General features: G+C 32.2%; 1 protein-coding gene across 1 annotated transcript in view; it reads right to left on the bottom strand.

Moving 5' to 3' along the window:
• Positions 1-3,588: 3,588 nt before the first annotated feature.
• Positions 3,589-18,780, bottom strand: part of LOC149481735 (G protein-coupled receptor dmsr-1-like) — a 35,767-nt gene continuing 20,575 nt past the window's right edge. The window contains exons 3-7 of the mRNA XM_089704650.1: positions 11,114-11,272; positions 8,130-8,266; positions 6,379-6,481; positions 4,931-5,499; positions 3,589-3,931 (exon numbers count right to left, since the gene is read on the bottom strand). Of these exons, the coding sequence (XP_089560776.1) occupies positions 3,910-3,931; positions 4,931-5,499; positions 6,379-6,481; positions 8,130-8,266; positions 11,114-11,272 (990 nt within the window). The 3' untranslated portion in view covers positions 3,589-3,909. The remainder of the gene's footprint in view (positions 3,932-4,930; positions 5,500-6,378; positions 6,482-8,129; positions 8,267-11,113; positions 11,273-18,780) is intronic.

The raw sequence follows: 18,780 nt of genomic DNA on the forward strand, positions 1-18,780 counted from the left end.
AAGTCACATGGAAAGCTTTATTTAACAAAAAGCTCAAGTCACGTTATAAGTTGTCAAAAGGGACTTAATTCGTGTTATATTTGTTTTATTGGGTATTCTTTATTATATGTATATTGTGTTATTTTTTCTATCCTACTTATTATCGAAATGTATGATTGTTATTTGTTACTCTCACGCGAACATCACTTAACGGATTTTTGTGAAACTTTTCAGTAATACATAAGATATAGAAATATGTACTTGATTTACCCGTGGGTTCTTTATAGGAAACCACGCGGCGTAGCTAGTATGAAATAGATTTAAATGGGAAACGACATTATCATGGGTCACATTAATGTCAGCTTTTTCTCTGTGGTAATAAATCTATATTAATTGTTAGGTTGTCATAGATTATTTAGACAGATTTTTACTGGGAGTATATAAGTATATAAGTAGTAATCATAAAATAATGCTAATGTAAGCTAATGTATGTGTATGTTAGTGTAAGGTAATATAGTTATGCACCTCCACTATTTTTTCCCTATTTAACGACCCTAAAAAAATAATGAAGATATTTCTTTGACATTAGGTGCTTGTTTGTAAGAAATAATTTCCACTTAAACAGAAGGTTAAGGTAAGGTACTTCGTATTATTTATGTCAGAGCTAGGTATTGTATATGAGTTTTAATAATATGAGATGGAGGTTTTATTTTCAGCATTATCGGTGCAAGAGCATACCCCAAGATTAAGTTGGTATCGGAACCATTTTTCTTCGAAATTTATTTTGGTTTTAAAGCGTTATTTAGTTGATACAGTTATTATCTGTATTCAGCATTTAGTTATGTTATCTGTAATATTTTACTTGTAAATTAATGTAAATAAGACAAGTGGAAACGCGCTCTCTCTATGATTAAGTTTCCTTACTGCATATATTGAATATATAGGGGATTTAGATATTCCGATAAGTATATAAAATAGTATAAAAATAACCAAAAATTTCCTATATTTATATATACTTAAAATTGATATATATAATTGATATATACTTATTGAGGTAGGGAATAAAAATTATCCCTTCATATTTTTTATTAATAAGCTACCTCTCCTGAATGCTTCAGGTAATTGTTTTGACATACTTGGCATGAGACGATACTTGCCTATAAGTTGGGTTTCCAATACATTTCTATGACCATAAGACCGTACAAACTTGGCGTTGCTACAGGTAATAAAGAACTATTTTTATCTCATAACAACGCTTCAATAGAGCAGTAGTTGAGGTGCCCTATTGTCAAGTGGTTATGCAACCGCGCCAGCTCAAATTGTCATTACAGATATTACGCAAGATTGCAGCACAATATAGTCTTTCGAGTTTCGATACTTCTATTGTGTTATGAAATATGTTCTAACTCTAGTCCACTATTCTTTATTACCACTTTTATTACCTGCTTTTGTAGATTTTCATTTTATTCTAGCGATAAGCATTTTAATAAATTATTAATTCTATGAAATAATTATCAAAGAACGGTTTAATTACTTTAAAAGTTAAAACTCACTTGTTAATGAGAAAGAAGCCTCTTGACTTCATATAATCACGACGCCGTTGTACCTCACTGCCTTATATTATATTATCCATCAAGATCCATAAAAATATAAATTAATAATTATGGTTGAATATACGCCCAGCTAGCTAATTTAAACTTTATTTAAAAAAAAACAAAGTATATTTACAAAGTAAAATTTAAAGGGATCAGGAAAAGGATAAGGGTAGACATCGTCTTAATGACTACGTAACGAAAAACATGATACATTTCGTCTTCTATATCATATTTTTGTCCTATGCGCAAGAACATAGACACAATTCTTTAATCATTTCATAATAATCATTATTACTACACCCAAAAAGCACAATATACTTGAACTAAACATTTTACCAACTTAAATTGTGCTTCAATTTCTTGAACTTCACAAGCAAACTTGAAATTCAGAAATACGAATGTAAGGAAAATTACAATGTTCCGTCGAACGAACATTTCACCTTCAAGCACTTTTACTTGTAGGAGCTTCAAAGAAAGGCATTTATTATTGACGTAAAAAAAACATATTTTATAATAATAGAATTGATATATTTAAAAGCTTTGTGAACTCTCAATTTAAGGAATGCGTTGTTCATAAACTATTACAAATTTTTCGCCTCTTATGAATGTAATATTTTAATTGATGCGTCTTTTAAACACATTATATATCTACTTAATCCTTCATTCAAGTACCGTTAGAAATAATTCAACTCATCAACACAATAATTAAGTACCTACCCAAGATTAACGTTAATTCGTGTATAATTGCTTTAGATTAAAATATCTTTCATCCAGGTAAAACATTTATTATTAGCTTAAAATATGTACAATAGGAGTAATTAATTACATTAATTTTAAAATAATAATGAGCATTAACTTGCGTTAGAAGTAAAACGCGTACAAGAGAAACGATGGGTTTATCTTTTAAACTTCCTTTTTTAAGCTACATTTTAAGCTACATAGTACATACTTAAAGGCTATATAGTATTGTTTACTTAACATATAACAATTATTCACTGGTTTTACAAAAAGTAATAAAACTTTTCAAAGTATCATAATTAAATTCATAAATATTTTGAGACTAGACATCGGTTCACCAAATAGGACACAATTACATATATTTTTGTATTCATTTGTAGTGAAATGTAAATGCTAATTTAATAAATGGATGCGCTTTTGTGCCAGTCTTTTAATATCTGCTAAATTAACAAAGTAATTTTGAGCGAATAACGTCATTTATCCTATTCAGTATATTCAAAACGATATTAGGTATGCTAAGATTTCATCTGTTTAAGCAGAACAGTCAAGCATAGTTAGGAACTTGATAAAACATACAAACATATAAAATCAAATTTACATTAATCATACACTTAAAACTATATTTAATCTATGATACTTAACAAATTCGTTTCAATAATCCTCAATATTTACCCGTTTACATTTATACGTAATCATTTAATATCACGATTATATTTGTTTACAGTTATGGAACAACTGAATAGGCCTATTAAGTGATACAATTACTTATGTATTATATTAAATACATCGGTAATTACATTGTTAAACCACTTCATTGTTTGTAAAGGGGCAACTGAGCATGCTGCGGTATTTGTAATTGTATTTGTGGTTGCTGACCGCTTAACTGAATACGCGCTCTTTGATAACCGTTCACAATAATTGCTTATTCTCCCATTAATAATAGAATAATAATAAAGGTTAATTCGTTGAGAAAAAGTCACATTTATTTTCAGGGTATGTAATATGTATGTATCAGTGCTTTCCCAAATCTGCCACTCCTGGTTTATTGATACTACTCATAAAAGAAGTAATAATTGTGACAATAAGAAACAATAAGAGTAGGAATAAGTAGTATTTAAGGATCTTAAAATACCAATATTTCTAATTCGGTTCCATGATTAAAGTTAAATTTTAAAATTATAATTGATATTAAAAAACAATATAACCTAATACCATCCTAATACATAATAGTTTATTGTATGTATGTATATTGTAGTGCCAAATAAATAATAAAAACCTTAGATCTCAGAGGAAACATCAAAGGGAATATCTTATATCAATTATTATATTGTTTGTTATTGAAATTGAAATATTAAAAGCTTTCTCTGTAAGCGTAATAAGCTTCATTAGGCCTCTTTGAAGTGTTTAGCAAAAGTTATATAAAACTGAATTATTTAACGTCTTATGTATATATTACGTGAGATCTAATAGCAGATTATTTTCTAAACGTATTAAATACTTATAGGACGAATTTTAAGATACCCTATCTCAAATTATATACAGTTATTTAGACAAATTGCTGCAAGACGTATGCATGTTTCTCTTGTACGATCTTCTCTCACGGAACCGAAGTTTTCGCTCTGAAAAATAAACAAGTCACTGTATTGACAATATCGTTCGCTAAATTATAATAAACTAAAACTGTTATTACCATAAACAACCGGTTGTTTGTTTCTGTTACCCGTCCGAAAACAATCTTTAGTAAACAGTACTACGAATTCAGTCTTTTGGATGCCAATCACTTTTTGGAAGATGTAAACAGCTTTTGAAGATTAGCAAACTGGAGATTAATTAATAAAGTGTGATTCATTTCCTTTATGTGAACATTAAATTTATCGTTTTCAATGTTAAATAAAATTGTTAGGACTTTAGTGTTTAAATTAAACATAATTTGAAATTTAAAACTAAATAACTTTAAATAGTGAAGGAGAAAATATTAATATAACATATTATTTCCCCACCTAACCTTAGGAAAAATCTTATTTAGCCACTGTTTTATGTGTTTTATTGTGTTGAGCTGCTTATCCCGAATTGTTTGTAAAAGCAAAACGTTTAATTGTAAAAAATAATAAATTTAGTGTTTTGGTATAACATGAAAACTACTGAAGCATGAACAAATAACAGTTGAACCAGTACAATGATTACTAGGGTCGCGGACTATTCTATGAAATTCCAACAATAATTCAACACAGAATAAAGCTACATAATATACGCATCGGCTTTTGTCGTCGTTAATTATTTATCACCATGTAGGTATTACTTATTCACACAGTAAATATGATTGTTTGAAACAAACTTATTCATTGTATATAGGTAGTTCACAGTAGAGTAGGTTTTATATTATTATATTACATGGACCATAGTCCAGCTTGATGAATTACCTACACTGAAAATATATTGTACCTACAGTGATTATAAAAAAGCTAATGGCTAATGGCAGTGATTATAAAAAAGCTAATGGTAATTAGTTGAAAAATGAAAATCAATTTATTATGCCGATATTTTGACCATCATTGGTACTTATATTGAGTATTGCTACTCTTGAAATGTTGTAAAGCTATAATACGAAATATACATACGTATTCAATCCATCCGAGTGAGAGGGCTGCGGTGGCGGCCACCTGTGTAAATGCGCCCGCCACATCAACTGACGAAAAGTCATTCGGAACTGCCTCGACATTGAACAATACAGAACAAAGTTAATGGCCCCGTTCAGTAGCGCCAATGCATCCATCAGCTCGCCAAACAGATCGTAGCACCGTTTGAAGAAACATCGTCCTAAAGCCCCGCTCATAAGACCCAGAATCGCTTGAGGTAGCTCCGTCACGAGGAACAAAAGCAGTACAGCCACTAGCATTTTCGTGGTTCTATTTGTTCTCTTGTCGCCTTTGCACTGACGTTTTATAGACTTTTCATTAGCGCATGCATTGTTTATACGTATCCTCTTTTGATGCTCATTGGCGTTGTAGACCTCTCTTATTAGCCAGATGCTAATGACCGTCAGAATACAGCAGGGTAGCAATTTGATAACGACGGCATGCACCCAGAAGTTTATCTTGAATAATTGACCTTCTTCATCGGAATCTACGTGATAAAGTATCATGGGACCATTTGGTTCTAGCACAACCGCTGTGTGAATATCGAATACCTGTTGAATATAAATTGCATATTATTACTTATATCATATTTGTATAATTCCAATAGAACTCTAGTTCATCGTTGTATTATTATGAACCTAGTAATTAACTTAGTGGTAAATAATACATTAATTGTTCTATACCTTAAAACAAATATAAACATCGGAAATATATTATTTAAAAAAAAATAAGAATTAATTTAATAGATATAAAACGATGAATTAATTTAAACACGATTAATTGTTTTCCGTCTTCCTGGTAGCGGTGCTAATTCTCAATTATTACTAAATTTAACTTTGTAAATTGGGCCGCCAAAAGTAGTTATATGTCCTCGTAATCGAAGACACGAACTTCCTTTTATCCTGGCGCTATTCAGAATTAATTTACGTGCCGGGCAATCCCGAGCTAACAGTAAAATAGTCACATTACTTCCTAGTACCAATTCAACCAGAAAGGATTTGACAATACCGACTAAACAACGACAGATTTACCAATTAAAACGAATGTAGATATGAAAATTTTTTACACGAATTCCATGAAAATTGACAGTTCAATACGTACATCAATGGATATCGGAAAAATAGGACAATGAGACAAAATTAATCTTTAAGAAGATTAATTTATTTTTAAAAAGTTGACGGGTCCGGACGTTGGGTCCGAACGATCAATCATTTCAAAAAAATAAATTGGTAGACATGAAAATACTAATGAGGAAATAAATAATTGAACCGTTCTTTGTAATCGTAATATTTTCACACAGTCCCAAGAATGTGCTCATTAATTATTTTGGTACAAGGAAATCTGATTTATTGGAAACAAATGACACAATCCAATTAATCAAATTAAAAGAACGTTTGTAAATTGTAAATTTTTCCTCACGAAGTACTCACCAGGAATGTGGGGATACATAGAAGGGGCGGTAATATGAAGCTGCTGAGGATAGCTGTGCTACATCGCCGCTCTGTACACAGCACATGACTCCTGTCCGAATACCTGATAGGAAATATTGTAACATACAAAATTTAAACAAATATAACATATCATACAAATCTATAAAATAATATAATACAAATCTATAAAATAATACATAAATCTGCTTATAAAGATACTTCTGAGCAATCTCCCAAACAAAATTAATTGAAATGAAATTAAATGAATCAATGGTTTTGTATCAAATTTTTCGTAATAGAAACGTGAAATTTAATACAATTAACAAGTTGAATCGAAACATTTATTAAATTTTCCCGCCACAATATTACAAATAAATAACATCACAATATCATAAAACTTACAAATCTGATCTCCGACGGAGAGAATTCGAGAAATGGCTTGGTCATATTTTAATTTAGAACTTAATCTATTATTTCTTATTATTTGATGTATTGTTGAGATAATTAAACGAGTGTCTGATTGATTATTAAGATAATTGTTTGATTGTTTTATTATAACTATGCCTTTGTTATAGCAGTATTAATTTTTTGCCACTGGCATGATTATAATCCGTACTAATATTATAAATGCGAAAGTAACTCTGTCTGTCTGTTACTCAATCACGCCTAAACTACTGAACCAATTTGCATGAAATTTCGCATGGAGATATTTTGATACCCGAGAAAGGCTACCTTTTATTGCGAAATATGTACCACGGGCGAAGCCGGGGCGGACCTCTAGTAATCTATAAAAGCATGCAGACTGCAGTCAGTCAGTTTTTTGGGATAGTTAATCCTCAACATCATTATTAACTTAATTATTAATCTGTAAAATCGTTCTGTTGACTAACTGAATTTCGTTTTAATTGGCGGTTGAAGGATATCGCGATTTTTTTCCTTCTTCTCCAGATTTCCTCTCAATCTCAAAGTTGAGTTATCTAACACGTTTAATTAATTTTAAATAAGATGTTTGTTATTTTGTTTTCCTATTACATTTTAAGGGTCAAAATATTAAATTCTTATTTATGAGTTAAACAAATGCTTAACTTTTAGTCATGTTGTTCTTTGTTTTAAGTGTCTCGACTCAATTAATGAAATCTTTTTCATCAATTTTCCAGGAAGTGGCGATTCTATAAATATAAAAATAGTTGAATGGAATTGAAAAGGATAGACCCTTTTGTAGATACAATTTCATTCAGTTTATTCTGTAATACTTATGAGTAGGCGTATACACAGTTCTATTTCAAAGAGATAAGCAGGAAAAAGGACAAAAGATAAATAGAAATCGTATGTTATCTTTAGACCACTTTAATGTTATGTAAAATGTTAAGTAAGCCGATTGACGGTAAATCGTAGTACTTATCTACATAAAATAAACTCAGACGAATGTATTAAGGATTTTTAAGTGAATCAATCCCACATTTTTGATTAAAATTCAAATAATGGAAGTTAATGGTTGTTTGCTTTCAAAGTATTTTCACAAATTCGAGAAGTGTAAAAATAGTATTTCTATTTATTTTATGTTTATGAATTGTAGAAAGATTATCAATTACAATGTATCCTAACGTAAAAATGCACAAAATCAATACCCTCGAGCTAAGCTTAAACAGAACCCAATTTGAAACACATGTAGAAAACAAACTTTAAAATTCTAAAAGAATAAACTAAATCCAAATTTAGTTACAGATCGTGCCCATCAAACATTCACTTACTTTATAGCCACGTATCTCCAGATAGCGAGCGAGAGTGTCAGACAAATGGACGCCGTGTGAAAAATCTGTGCGAAATGCATGTGGAACAGGAGATATGCCGCCCACTTGTACGGCATCTCACGTTGCCCGGGTAATATCTATCGAAAATATCGAGTTTATGGAAACCATTGATTGCAATTGATTAATGGTTTATTTATTTATTAATAAATTCTTTATTTCACATACAACGTTTGACAAAAGCAGGATATTATAGTAAGCAATTGGCGGTTTAGCTAATGTTATAATAATACAGTAATTTAGGTTTAGATTTTATGATGTAAATTATTTTATTTATAATAACTAAGTACTAATAACAGATGTCTAACTAATGAGTTTATCAGTAAACAGTTGTTGTTATAAGTAAACTGATATCGATTTTATTATTTTATTAACAGTGAGCAAAATAGAAATGTGAAACTTAAATTGTCTTTTCCAATGACATATATTTTTACCTAAGTATTCTTTAATTGTATAATTTGAGTTATTCTATTATATTAAGCAATAAAGATGCGAACCTCATTCAGAAATAAATACCAATACCTGCAGTAAATGAATACAACTGCATTAAAATCAAACAACATAAATATTTGCTTTAAATCTGAGAGCGCATGAGTTTGTTATTACAGCACGCTGTAACATGAACTTTGTGTATTTATTAAAAAACTTCTTGATACATAAATCAAATGGAATCGGTAGCTATTTATCTAGCGTCTAGACCTATAATAGATATCTCACTTCGCATTATTGTTTATGGTGCAGTACTTTTCTCAAATTCTACAGTTTGTTTTACTAAAAGCAACGCTTATGACTACCGATAAATATGATCGATAGAACCTTTTGATTTATTGTCAATGTTTTAAGAACTTTAAAGGATATCGTCTAGACGGGAGATAGTGAAACGAGGGTCGGGTAATTTAATTTAAATACATTATTTGTTCTTACACTGTAGGTAAAGGATTTCAATATTGACAATACTGACAATACATTGCTGATATTGTCGTACCAGACTCTATATGTCGGCGCAACGACGATAAACGACTACCCTCAAACTACTAAATAATTATAACTAGCTAAAGTTTACTTTGATCTTTTTAAATAAGTGGTTGATTCATTAATCAACCACTAATGAAATAATTAAATTAACGAAATAATTAATGTTTGTTAAAACTGATGAAAATTCATTGTAAAAATTCGAGTGGCAACACTCAAACTAATTCTTGTGAGTCATTGTTTGCTTTAAATACGAGCGACCGACGGCACAGAGCACATTCACTCGCCGGCCGTTGGAGCGTTCGGAGCTCTCTCTAAAATTAGTAATTTCAACGTGAATTAAAAAGGCAGTAAAAATACCTACAGGCGTTCTACTTCGAGTATGAGCGTCTGCTCTGATGATGGTGACGTCAGAATTGCTGACGTCACTCTTTTTAAAAATAGCCTTTGGGCCCTTCTTCCGTCATCAGAAGTTGGATAGAATTCAAGCTCTCTATTTTTAAATGTTAACGTTTACGTAGTTTTGTAACGGCATACTGGCGTTTGTGTTTTTTCGTGCGTTGTGTAAAGTAAAAGTTTGTTACGTGGATAATTGTAACGGGAGTGTAGTTCATCGAAGGAATTGTGTGTGTTATCTGAGCTGCGCCTCTCTTTGTGATAATCATAAATCTACGAGAACCTCCGAGAAATCTACGAGAACCTTCGAGAATCTGCCTATATCACAAATGAGTAGGTGTTGATCACATGATACGCGAACGGACTGTGTCTGTCATGTGGAGTGTTCAGTATTCTGAAAAGTCAGTGTGGCCGAGGCAGTGTGTTTTTGAAATCCCGAGATGAACTCCCGTAGTGTTGTAATACGAGAAAAGGCGTACGAGGACGTACGATTGTCAGTATGGCCGTGTTAGACTTAAAATCTACGAGAACCTCCGAGAAATCTACGAGAACCTTCGAGACTCTCCGAGAACCGACACAAAATACGCCGAGAATCGTTCTCTTTTTCTTTGTCGATTCACTCTTGGCAGAGTGGTCGTGGTCACGTTGAGACATCCACATTGGTAGTGGAGGCGGAAACAGCTTTCCGCACGATCTCCCGCCATGTCTTCCTGTTACTAGACTGTCTGGTGCAGTCTGATACACAAATTCCTATAGCAGATTTCACTTGGTCAGTCCAGCGCATTAGTGACCTGCTTTTACAACGAGACATTTACAACGAGGCTGGTGCAGAGCGCGCACCGCCTGTCAGTATGGCCGTGTCGGCGCAACGACGATAAACGACTACCCTCAAACTACTAAATAATTATAACTAGCTAAAGTTTACTTTGATCTTTTTAAATAAGTGGTTGATTCATTAATCAACCACTAATGAAATAATTAAATTAACGAAATAATTAATGTTTGTTAAAACTGATGAAAATTCATTGTAAAAATTCGAGTGGCAACACTCAAACTAATTCTTGTGAGTCATTGTTTGCTTTAAATACGAGCGACCGACGGCACAGAGCACATTCACTCGCCGGCCGTTGGAGCGTTCGGAGCTCTCTCTAAAATTAGTAATTTCAACGTGAATTAAAAAGGCAGTAAAAATACCTACAGGCGTTCTACTTCGAGTATGAGCGTCTGCTCTGATGATGGTGACGTCAGAATTGCTGACGTCACTCTTTTTAAAAATAGCCTTTGGGCCCTTCTTCCGTCATATATAATGATTGAACTCTAAACCCAATAGATTAGTCTATTGCCATTTATGTGGATCTACAGTCTACATGTAATGTTATATTGTATTTCTTCTGATTCTGCTTATTTATTATGTTTTAAGCGTTCATTTTAAAACAATATAGTTAAACAATCATCTCTATACTGTGAATTTGTTTAAAATCAAACTACATACACATTTGCACTACCTTCGACTCACAAAATGTTATCCGCATACATTTCAGAATACTATTAGTACTTACCAAATATCTATAAATCGCGAAGGGCACATACTCCATCATAACGAACACATCAGCCACGGCCAGCCACTTCAACAATCTGTTGATCGGCGCTGCAGCGAGGTCGCGCCGAGTCAGCACCGCTACGTTCAACGCGTTTGCTAGTGAACCGAAGAAACAAACCTGCCAAAGTATTATACACTTTATTTTCACAGTAATAAGCTCTTATTTTGTAATTGCATGTATAATGAATGCGTAATTATTAGGTCAATTAAATTTCATGGTAAAGTATGAACTACAGGCTGTTACGCCGTAGCCAGATCGTGTGGCGTAGCACAGCTACGTTGAAAGTTTAGATAAACAATCTCTGAGTCCATTCATATTAATATATTCATGATGGTAAAACAACTTCGATACATTTTAAATTACGTAACAAAATTATAATATTATTTCATGCTTGTATCAGAAAATAATGTATCTTCAAAATATTTGTATACTGTCATATCGATATTTATTTAATCTCTTGTGGTGTGAAATTTGTTATCAACAAACGGTCTCTTGCTCATTATAATATTCACATATTTTATTAGCCTGAAATTATTTCTGAACTGTAATAAAACAATAGTATAAGTTAGTCGAACTAAGTTTACTAATGAACTAAAGGAATAAGAAATTTTGCCACACTTAGAGTAGGTTTCTATACTTTATATGTCGATTGCTCAAAGTTATCTACATTATTTTAGCGCTACCAAAAAGAAGCAGTTTGTTAATTAGGTACTAACTACGTACTATTCTCGTTTGATTGCATCCATAATTTACTTTTATATTTACATTTATTAGCATTTTATACAATTATGTTAGAACATACCAACATTTAAAAAAAGTTTAATGGACACCAAAAATCATTGATAATAATAGTATTTCTGTTTCGCGTTTCTTATAAGCCCTATTAATTATTATAGATTTACAAATATAAATATTTGCCGTAATTTAGAGGCTTCACTGGAATATCTACATACTCGTAATGGCTCTTTATGTCCGTCAGCCACAATTTAGGGATACATTATTAGAGCTATGTATCTCATCATTGAAATTCCACACTGAACTGTATTCGATCCGACCTGAACACGAGTTTAACATAGTTTTAGTCTTATTGCACTAGTTCCTACTCGTGTATGTAGGCCACTCAATGAAAATATATTATAGTTATATTATATTTTCCGTGAAGTGCTATCTTAGTTTTTGTATTAACTAAGTTATTTTTTTAATCCTATACTATTTTGGCTTGATATCCATCATAAAAATGGTGCAAAATATTCTAAAAAAGAAACATATCGATAACGAGAAATAAAATAAAAGAGTTATACTAAGTAATAGAAGTTATTTGAGCTTGAATATGAACTCTTTATTTTTAATAGATATATATTAGCAAGTCAGAATGAAAGAAGAAAAGCAAAAGGGTCTTCGAATTATTTACGACTGAAGCGTGTAATCTTCAAAGAAATTTTAGATGTTGTACCTAATTATAAATTATAAACTTTGTATTAAATTTATATTTCAGGTACAGGGTAAAGTTTTAGTGTGAAGTAATCCATATTTAAAACAAATAAGAGCTTTTTGATGTAAAATACACACATAGCAGCGTAACAAATACGTCTATCTAATTTACCTTTTTGGAAGCGCGAAATTCAATTACTTAATCTAAACTGAAATGTATAGTCGCCGTTAATTTTCTCTCGTTCCATGATACAATTTTATATACCTATCCGAATAAAAATTTACATCGTAAAAACATTTTATTCGTTATCTACTTAAAATATCAGAGGAAATTCGCTGCGCCAAACACGAATGTACAAGATATTTATCAGCATCGCATCGCCCGGTAATGAGAATGGTAATCTAGATGTTTAAGATATTTTACGATATTTTTGTGTTTTTGTCTAGACGAAGGTATTCTAATAAGGGCGTGCGTCAGCAAATTTAATGCGCATTAGCGTCTGTCAAAGTGGTGGCTGTGACTAAATCCAATTATAGAACTTTACAGTTGATTGTAGTTTACACCGAGGACTTGTGTCTTGATTGGGGACCGTCTTAACAGTAAAGCCGTTTTGTGGTCGCATCAAACACCATCGCTCATTGGGACAGTATCATCCCCCTGGTGTTGTAAATGAGAAGATTCTCAAGACGTTTGAATAGTTTAGATAACTCAATCACACGGATGATGACTGTAGCCATCGTTTTGTAATTTTGTATGAAATTGGCTTAAATTATCAATCCCAAACTTTGGGCAAAGGTTTCATACCGATCACTTCATGTCAAAAGCGATTACTAGCATTCTTGATATTATAGGAATAATAACAAAAATAGTAATGGTAAAGAAGGTAAGTACGAGTTGATAAACTTTAAGGTAAGTTTACTACACAAATTGTTTCTCTAATTTTGATAGAGATCGGAGACTCTTTTTAAGGCAAGTTCATAGAAGCTTAAAATAACTTCATGGGAAGCAAGAGTTGCAAATAGGGGAAAAAATAGCTGACTAAGCAGTTGATCATAAATCACAGTCAGTCTAACGTGACTATTAAAAATATGAGAGCGGCGATGTCAATCCGTCGATCAGCCGAGCATCGAGATCATAGACAAATGATTATAATTATTTCCTGTTACATTAATTTATCAAACCATTATTCATTTTGACACGAAACAATAACAAATGAATGCAGAAAAGTTATCAAATGATTTACAAATGATTTTATTTATTGAAGATACTTCATTGTACCAGTAGTAACAACAGATTAACGTGGAAACCATGAACATAGTAAGTGTACAATAAGCGGCCTTATTGTTTAAAGCAATCTCTTCCAGGCAACCATAAAAAAGAACATGTACGATGATGTATTTTGTAAAAGAGATAATGTTATTTCAAACGCGATATATTATGCGACCAACGTTAAAATGTAAACAAACATCGTACTCAATACTTATGTAAAATAAATTGAAAGTAAATAACAAAAGTAGATCAATAACTCGAAATTCATCAGCAAATAATCGGAAGGGAAGCATTAACGAGCTTAATTGATGTTATTTGATATTGTTGCTCTTGAAAACTTGTTAAGAGCCACATGTGGATGTGTGCCGTGTTTACAGCCTTTATTTACTTTACCTACTTCTACAAAGGATGCTTTTAGTTAAGTATTTCGTTAATTATTTCGTAAATATTAATATTTTTCTTAAAAAAAGAACCTGAGCTCTTTTATACATCATTCCTTTCTTCCTCTTAATTCTTTCCTTTAAATTATTTTTTGTCCTTATAATATTTTTCCGCTTTCTTTTATATCCATACAAAGGAAAAGATCTAAGACTAACCAAAAAATTCGAAATCAATTTTTGACAGTTACAAATCAAGTTTTCTAACGTCTTATTTTCTTATTCTTTATATTCCTCCTCCTCCTCTTTCAACATCACGGACCGTACTCAATTCAATAATTTTCTTCTTCAAAATATTTGGCATATTATTATAATATTCATACCTACATACATTATGATTGTATTTTTTAATATCATAAGGTATAAAAAAGGTTATAAAAGGTACAAAAGTTGAACGAGCAGAAACACCCTTAAAGTATCGCAAACAAGATAATAACTGCATCAAAATTCAGGGAAAAGTTTAAAATATCATTTGGAAATTGGATTTTCTTGGCACATCCTTGCCTTCTGTTTTGAAGCTGAAAACAAGTTAAAAAGCTTTTCATAATTAGTAGAAAGTTACAACTATTTGCAATTAAGAATAATGTGTGAACATTAACTATATTTACAACTAGCGGTCCGCCCCGGCTTCGCCCGTGGTACATGTTTACGTTTTCTCTACATAAGAACCATCCTCGTACTTCAAGGAATATAATAAAAAAAGAATTATCGAAATCGGTTCAGCCGTTCTCGAGTTATGCGCTTACCAACACATTTTGCGATTCATTTTTACCCGACTACGGCAAAGCAAAAGGAGGGTTATGATTTTGACAGGCTATGTATGTATGTATGTATGTATGTATGTTCATCTGTTCCCTCGTAACTTCTAAACTACTTATCAGAATTCGACAAATGACATATCATTAGAAGCGTCTTAATTGTCCGCTGGTTATAGGCTATATGGGGTTTCACAAAATCTAATGTGGCGCCCTCTAGCGGACAAAACATACAGAGTAAAAAAATAAAGTTAAGATAAATATGCCGTGTTTGGTATCATTTGAAAGCTTTTTACTTGCACATTTTGAATATATATATATTATTAGCATTTGCTTGTGACTTTACCTGTATTCATGGGCTGATTGCATATAATTCACATCTTTTCGTTGATAGCTTCTTTATTAGTTCATCAATTTAACTTTTGTTAATATTATGCGCCACAAATACACTTTAACACCAAAATAGTACAAATAATAAAAAGTAAAAAAACTAAAACCCAACTACGACAAAAAACGACGCTGAAAAAGTATAAAACAAGATTTTCAGAATTCCACTATGTAGAGATAAATTTTCATGTTTGGAAAGGCGTAGTCACACGTTGTCAAAGTGCTACGGTAGATATATGTAACGTGTGACTACGCCTTTCCAAACATGAAAATTTATCTCTACATAGTGGAATTCTGAAAATCTTGTTTTATACTTTTTCAGCGTCGTTTTTTGTCGTAGTTGGGTTTTAGTTTTTTTACTTTTTATTATTATATATAAGATTTAGGTAATGTTTTCAGTTGACGCGTTGAAATTGACGCAAGCACTTTCGCGTGGGTCCGGTATCATCACCATATATATTTATAGACTGTCCTAATTACCCTAATAATCATTTGTGGCTACGTGACCTAAGTTTCTTATCAAATATTAGTACTTTACATTCGAGTATAAAAAGATATTAATAGATAAATAGCTATAAAAAAGTTAGTTTTTCAAGTTACAATATTATCTAGTAAAAAATAATTTCGGAAACTACTCCGAAAAGAATTCATCTATTTCATATTTCACTATGAATTATAAATATGACTTATTTATATTAATACTAGTACGCATGTATTTTTCCTGCCTTTTAACATACTAACTATAAGCCTGTTATATATAATAAATTATACCTAATTAATAATATTCCATGGAGAGAAAGTTAGCAGAATAAATAAAATAATTTAAACAAGGCAAGTGTCTATTACTGTAAAAATCTAAAGAATATCAAACTAAAAGAACCCAAAAAGCTTGATTAAGATTGAAGTCTCAAAGGGGCAGATGTATTTTACATACCGTATACTGATTAAAGAAGAGCTGGCCTGAAAATAAATTCGCAACCGTTTGTTGTACCTACTAAGATATTTACACGTTATTGAGATACAAATAAACTTTTTTCTTATTGTCATTATGTTTTCCCGCAATTTCTGGAACAGCTTAATCGATTAAATTGGACGTACCTACACTCGATAAAAGATTGCTATTTATTATTCACGTAAAATACATAGCAAGGAAAGTTTGCTTAAATTAGATACAAAACTGTAACAAAATATAAACACAATATACAGATACATACAGTAAGGAAACTTCATACAAAATGTTCGAAATGGCTCCCCCCCCATCAAGCGTGTTTACGAGGGTATTCAGGGGGATCGATAGTAGCGGATGACACATCCACAGATTTTAAATGACAAAGATACATAGTATAGAAAAGTGATGTCAATGACTTCACGTTAAATAAATCCCATCAAAAACATCCTGTAAAAAACCCAAGTCTCGCAGCTCAGTCTTTCTACCGTCAAAAGTTGTGAGATCCATGTAATACCAAGTCGGTTAATCTATTTAGTGTCTACTTGAAGGACTTTCTGTCTTAAGTTATTACATAAGTTATTATCATGCCAATATTAAAAATATTTAACGTTTTAAACAAATAGATCGACTTGGACATCGCTTGATTTGATTATTAGTATGTATCACACTACACAGCACGACGGGCCAGCGACCAACAGGAACGAGAGTTTCAATCGCGTGAGGCGCGAGAGACTAAAGAATCTAATATAATATTGTAATATTCATTTTGTTTTCATGCGATGTCCAAGTCGATCTATTTGTTTAAAACGTTAAATATTTTTAATATTGGCATGATAATAACTTATGTAATAACTTAAGACAGAAGGTCCTTCAAGTAGACACTAAATAGATTAACCGACTTGGTATTACATGGATCTCACAACTTTTGACGGTAGAAAGACTGAGCTGCGAGACTTGGGTTTTTACAGGATGTTTTTGATGGGATCTCACTTCTTTTTGTAGAGCCTTTCTTTTTGATACCATCTACTTCTAACGAATTTTGTTAAAGGTCTTATAAAAAAAAACTTACTTAAAAAACTTAACTAGCTCTGCGACCCAAACAGAGTCTTGGCTTCCGACACGAGTTCACGCCACTTTCCTCGATCGCGCGCAGTTTCTTGCCAATTGACGGCCTCCAGATTGCGTAGATCGGCTTCTGTTGCGTCGCTCCATCGATATCTGGGACGGCCCACGGGGCGTCGGCCAGTTGGAATGCCCAGATATGCCTTTTTCACGGCCCGATCATCCCCCATTCTTAAAACGTGACCGAGCCATCGGAGGCGTTGCGCCTTTGTCTGGCCAATGATGTTGGGCTCGGCCACAAGGTGTTGAATTTCCGCGAGAAAACGAACGCGGAAATTCAAAATTAAAGGTCTTATGATATTTTCTTATTTTTATATGTAGTCTTCCTCCGACCGACACTATTAAGTAATTATATTTGAAGACTAAGGTATTTATGTAAGTTCCTTAAAATTAACCAAACAACATCCCAATCGTAAGCAAATAATATCAGTAAACTAATGAGCAAGCCTTTTAGTCGTAAATGTAATTTATCAATCGAAATTATAAATGAAAATCGCAAACTTATAGGTTAGGTTTCGAGGCACATCCGAACAGCATGAGGGCGCTCGCACGTATGCGTGCGGCTGCCGCTCGCTCGAAGGCATTCACATTTCATTGTTCTGTCATTTTGGCGTATATTTTGCTTGTCAGTCATAGAGTAAAATAGAGGCCAGTCTGTCTGTAAGGAGGCTAGTCGCGCCAACAATTTATATATAACAGATTTAAATTATAATATATTGTTTTATTAGATTTTCGTACTTCAAGACATGTCCAATCATGTGTTTTTCATTACGTCGACCATTTTACAAGTAATAATGTTGTTCAGTTTCATGGGCTAAACACACCCTTACCCACCCTATACCCCCTCCCTTGCCTCATATGGTAGGTACCTATCTACACCTATTAAATTTATAACCACCACCAACCACCAACTGCATAAATAACTTTGTAATCCCATATATTTATATGGGATTACAAAGTTATTGATGCAGTTGGTGTATTTGGAAAACTGGACCGAAATTACAAAATATTTAAGTTTTCCCATGATTAAGACACTAAACTCTATATGTATTCCAAATATGAAGCTTCTAAGTCTGCTAGAAGTGCCTTGGACTTTTGATGATCGGTGAGTCAGTGAGTGACAAAATTTAGAAACTTTAACAAGTTGTCATTCTTAAACTACTGGTTCAAATTGACTGAAATTTTAAATATTCCGTGTTTATACAATGCCGGATTAGTTACTGAAGATTCAGGTTTCTTGCTTTATCCACAACCGAATTATAGGGGGTCGAAAA

Source organism: Colias philodice, chromosome 16 (assembly GCF_061535455.1).
Source record: "Colias philodice isolate Cphi_HAF_F1 chromosome 16, ilColPhil1 Martin Lab GWU primary, whole genome shotgun sequence".
Lineage (NCBI taxonomy): Eukaryota > Metazoa > Arthropoda > Insecta > Lepidoptera > Pieridae > Colias > Colias philodice.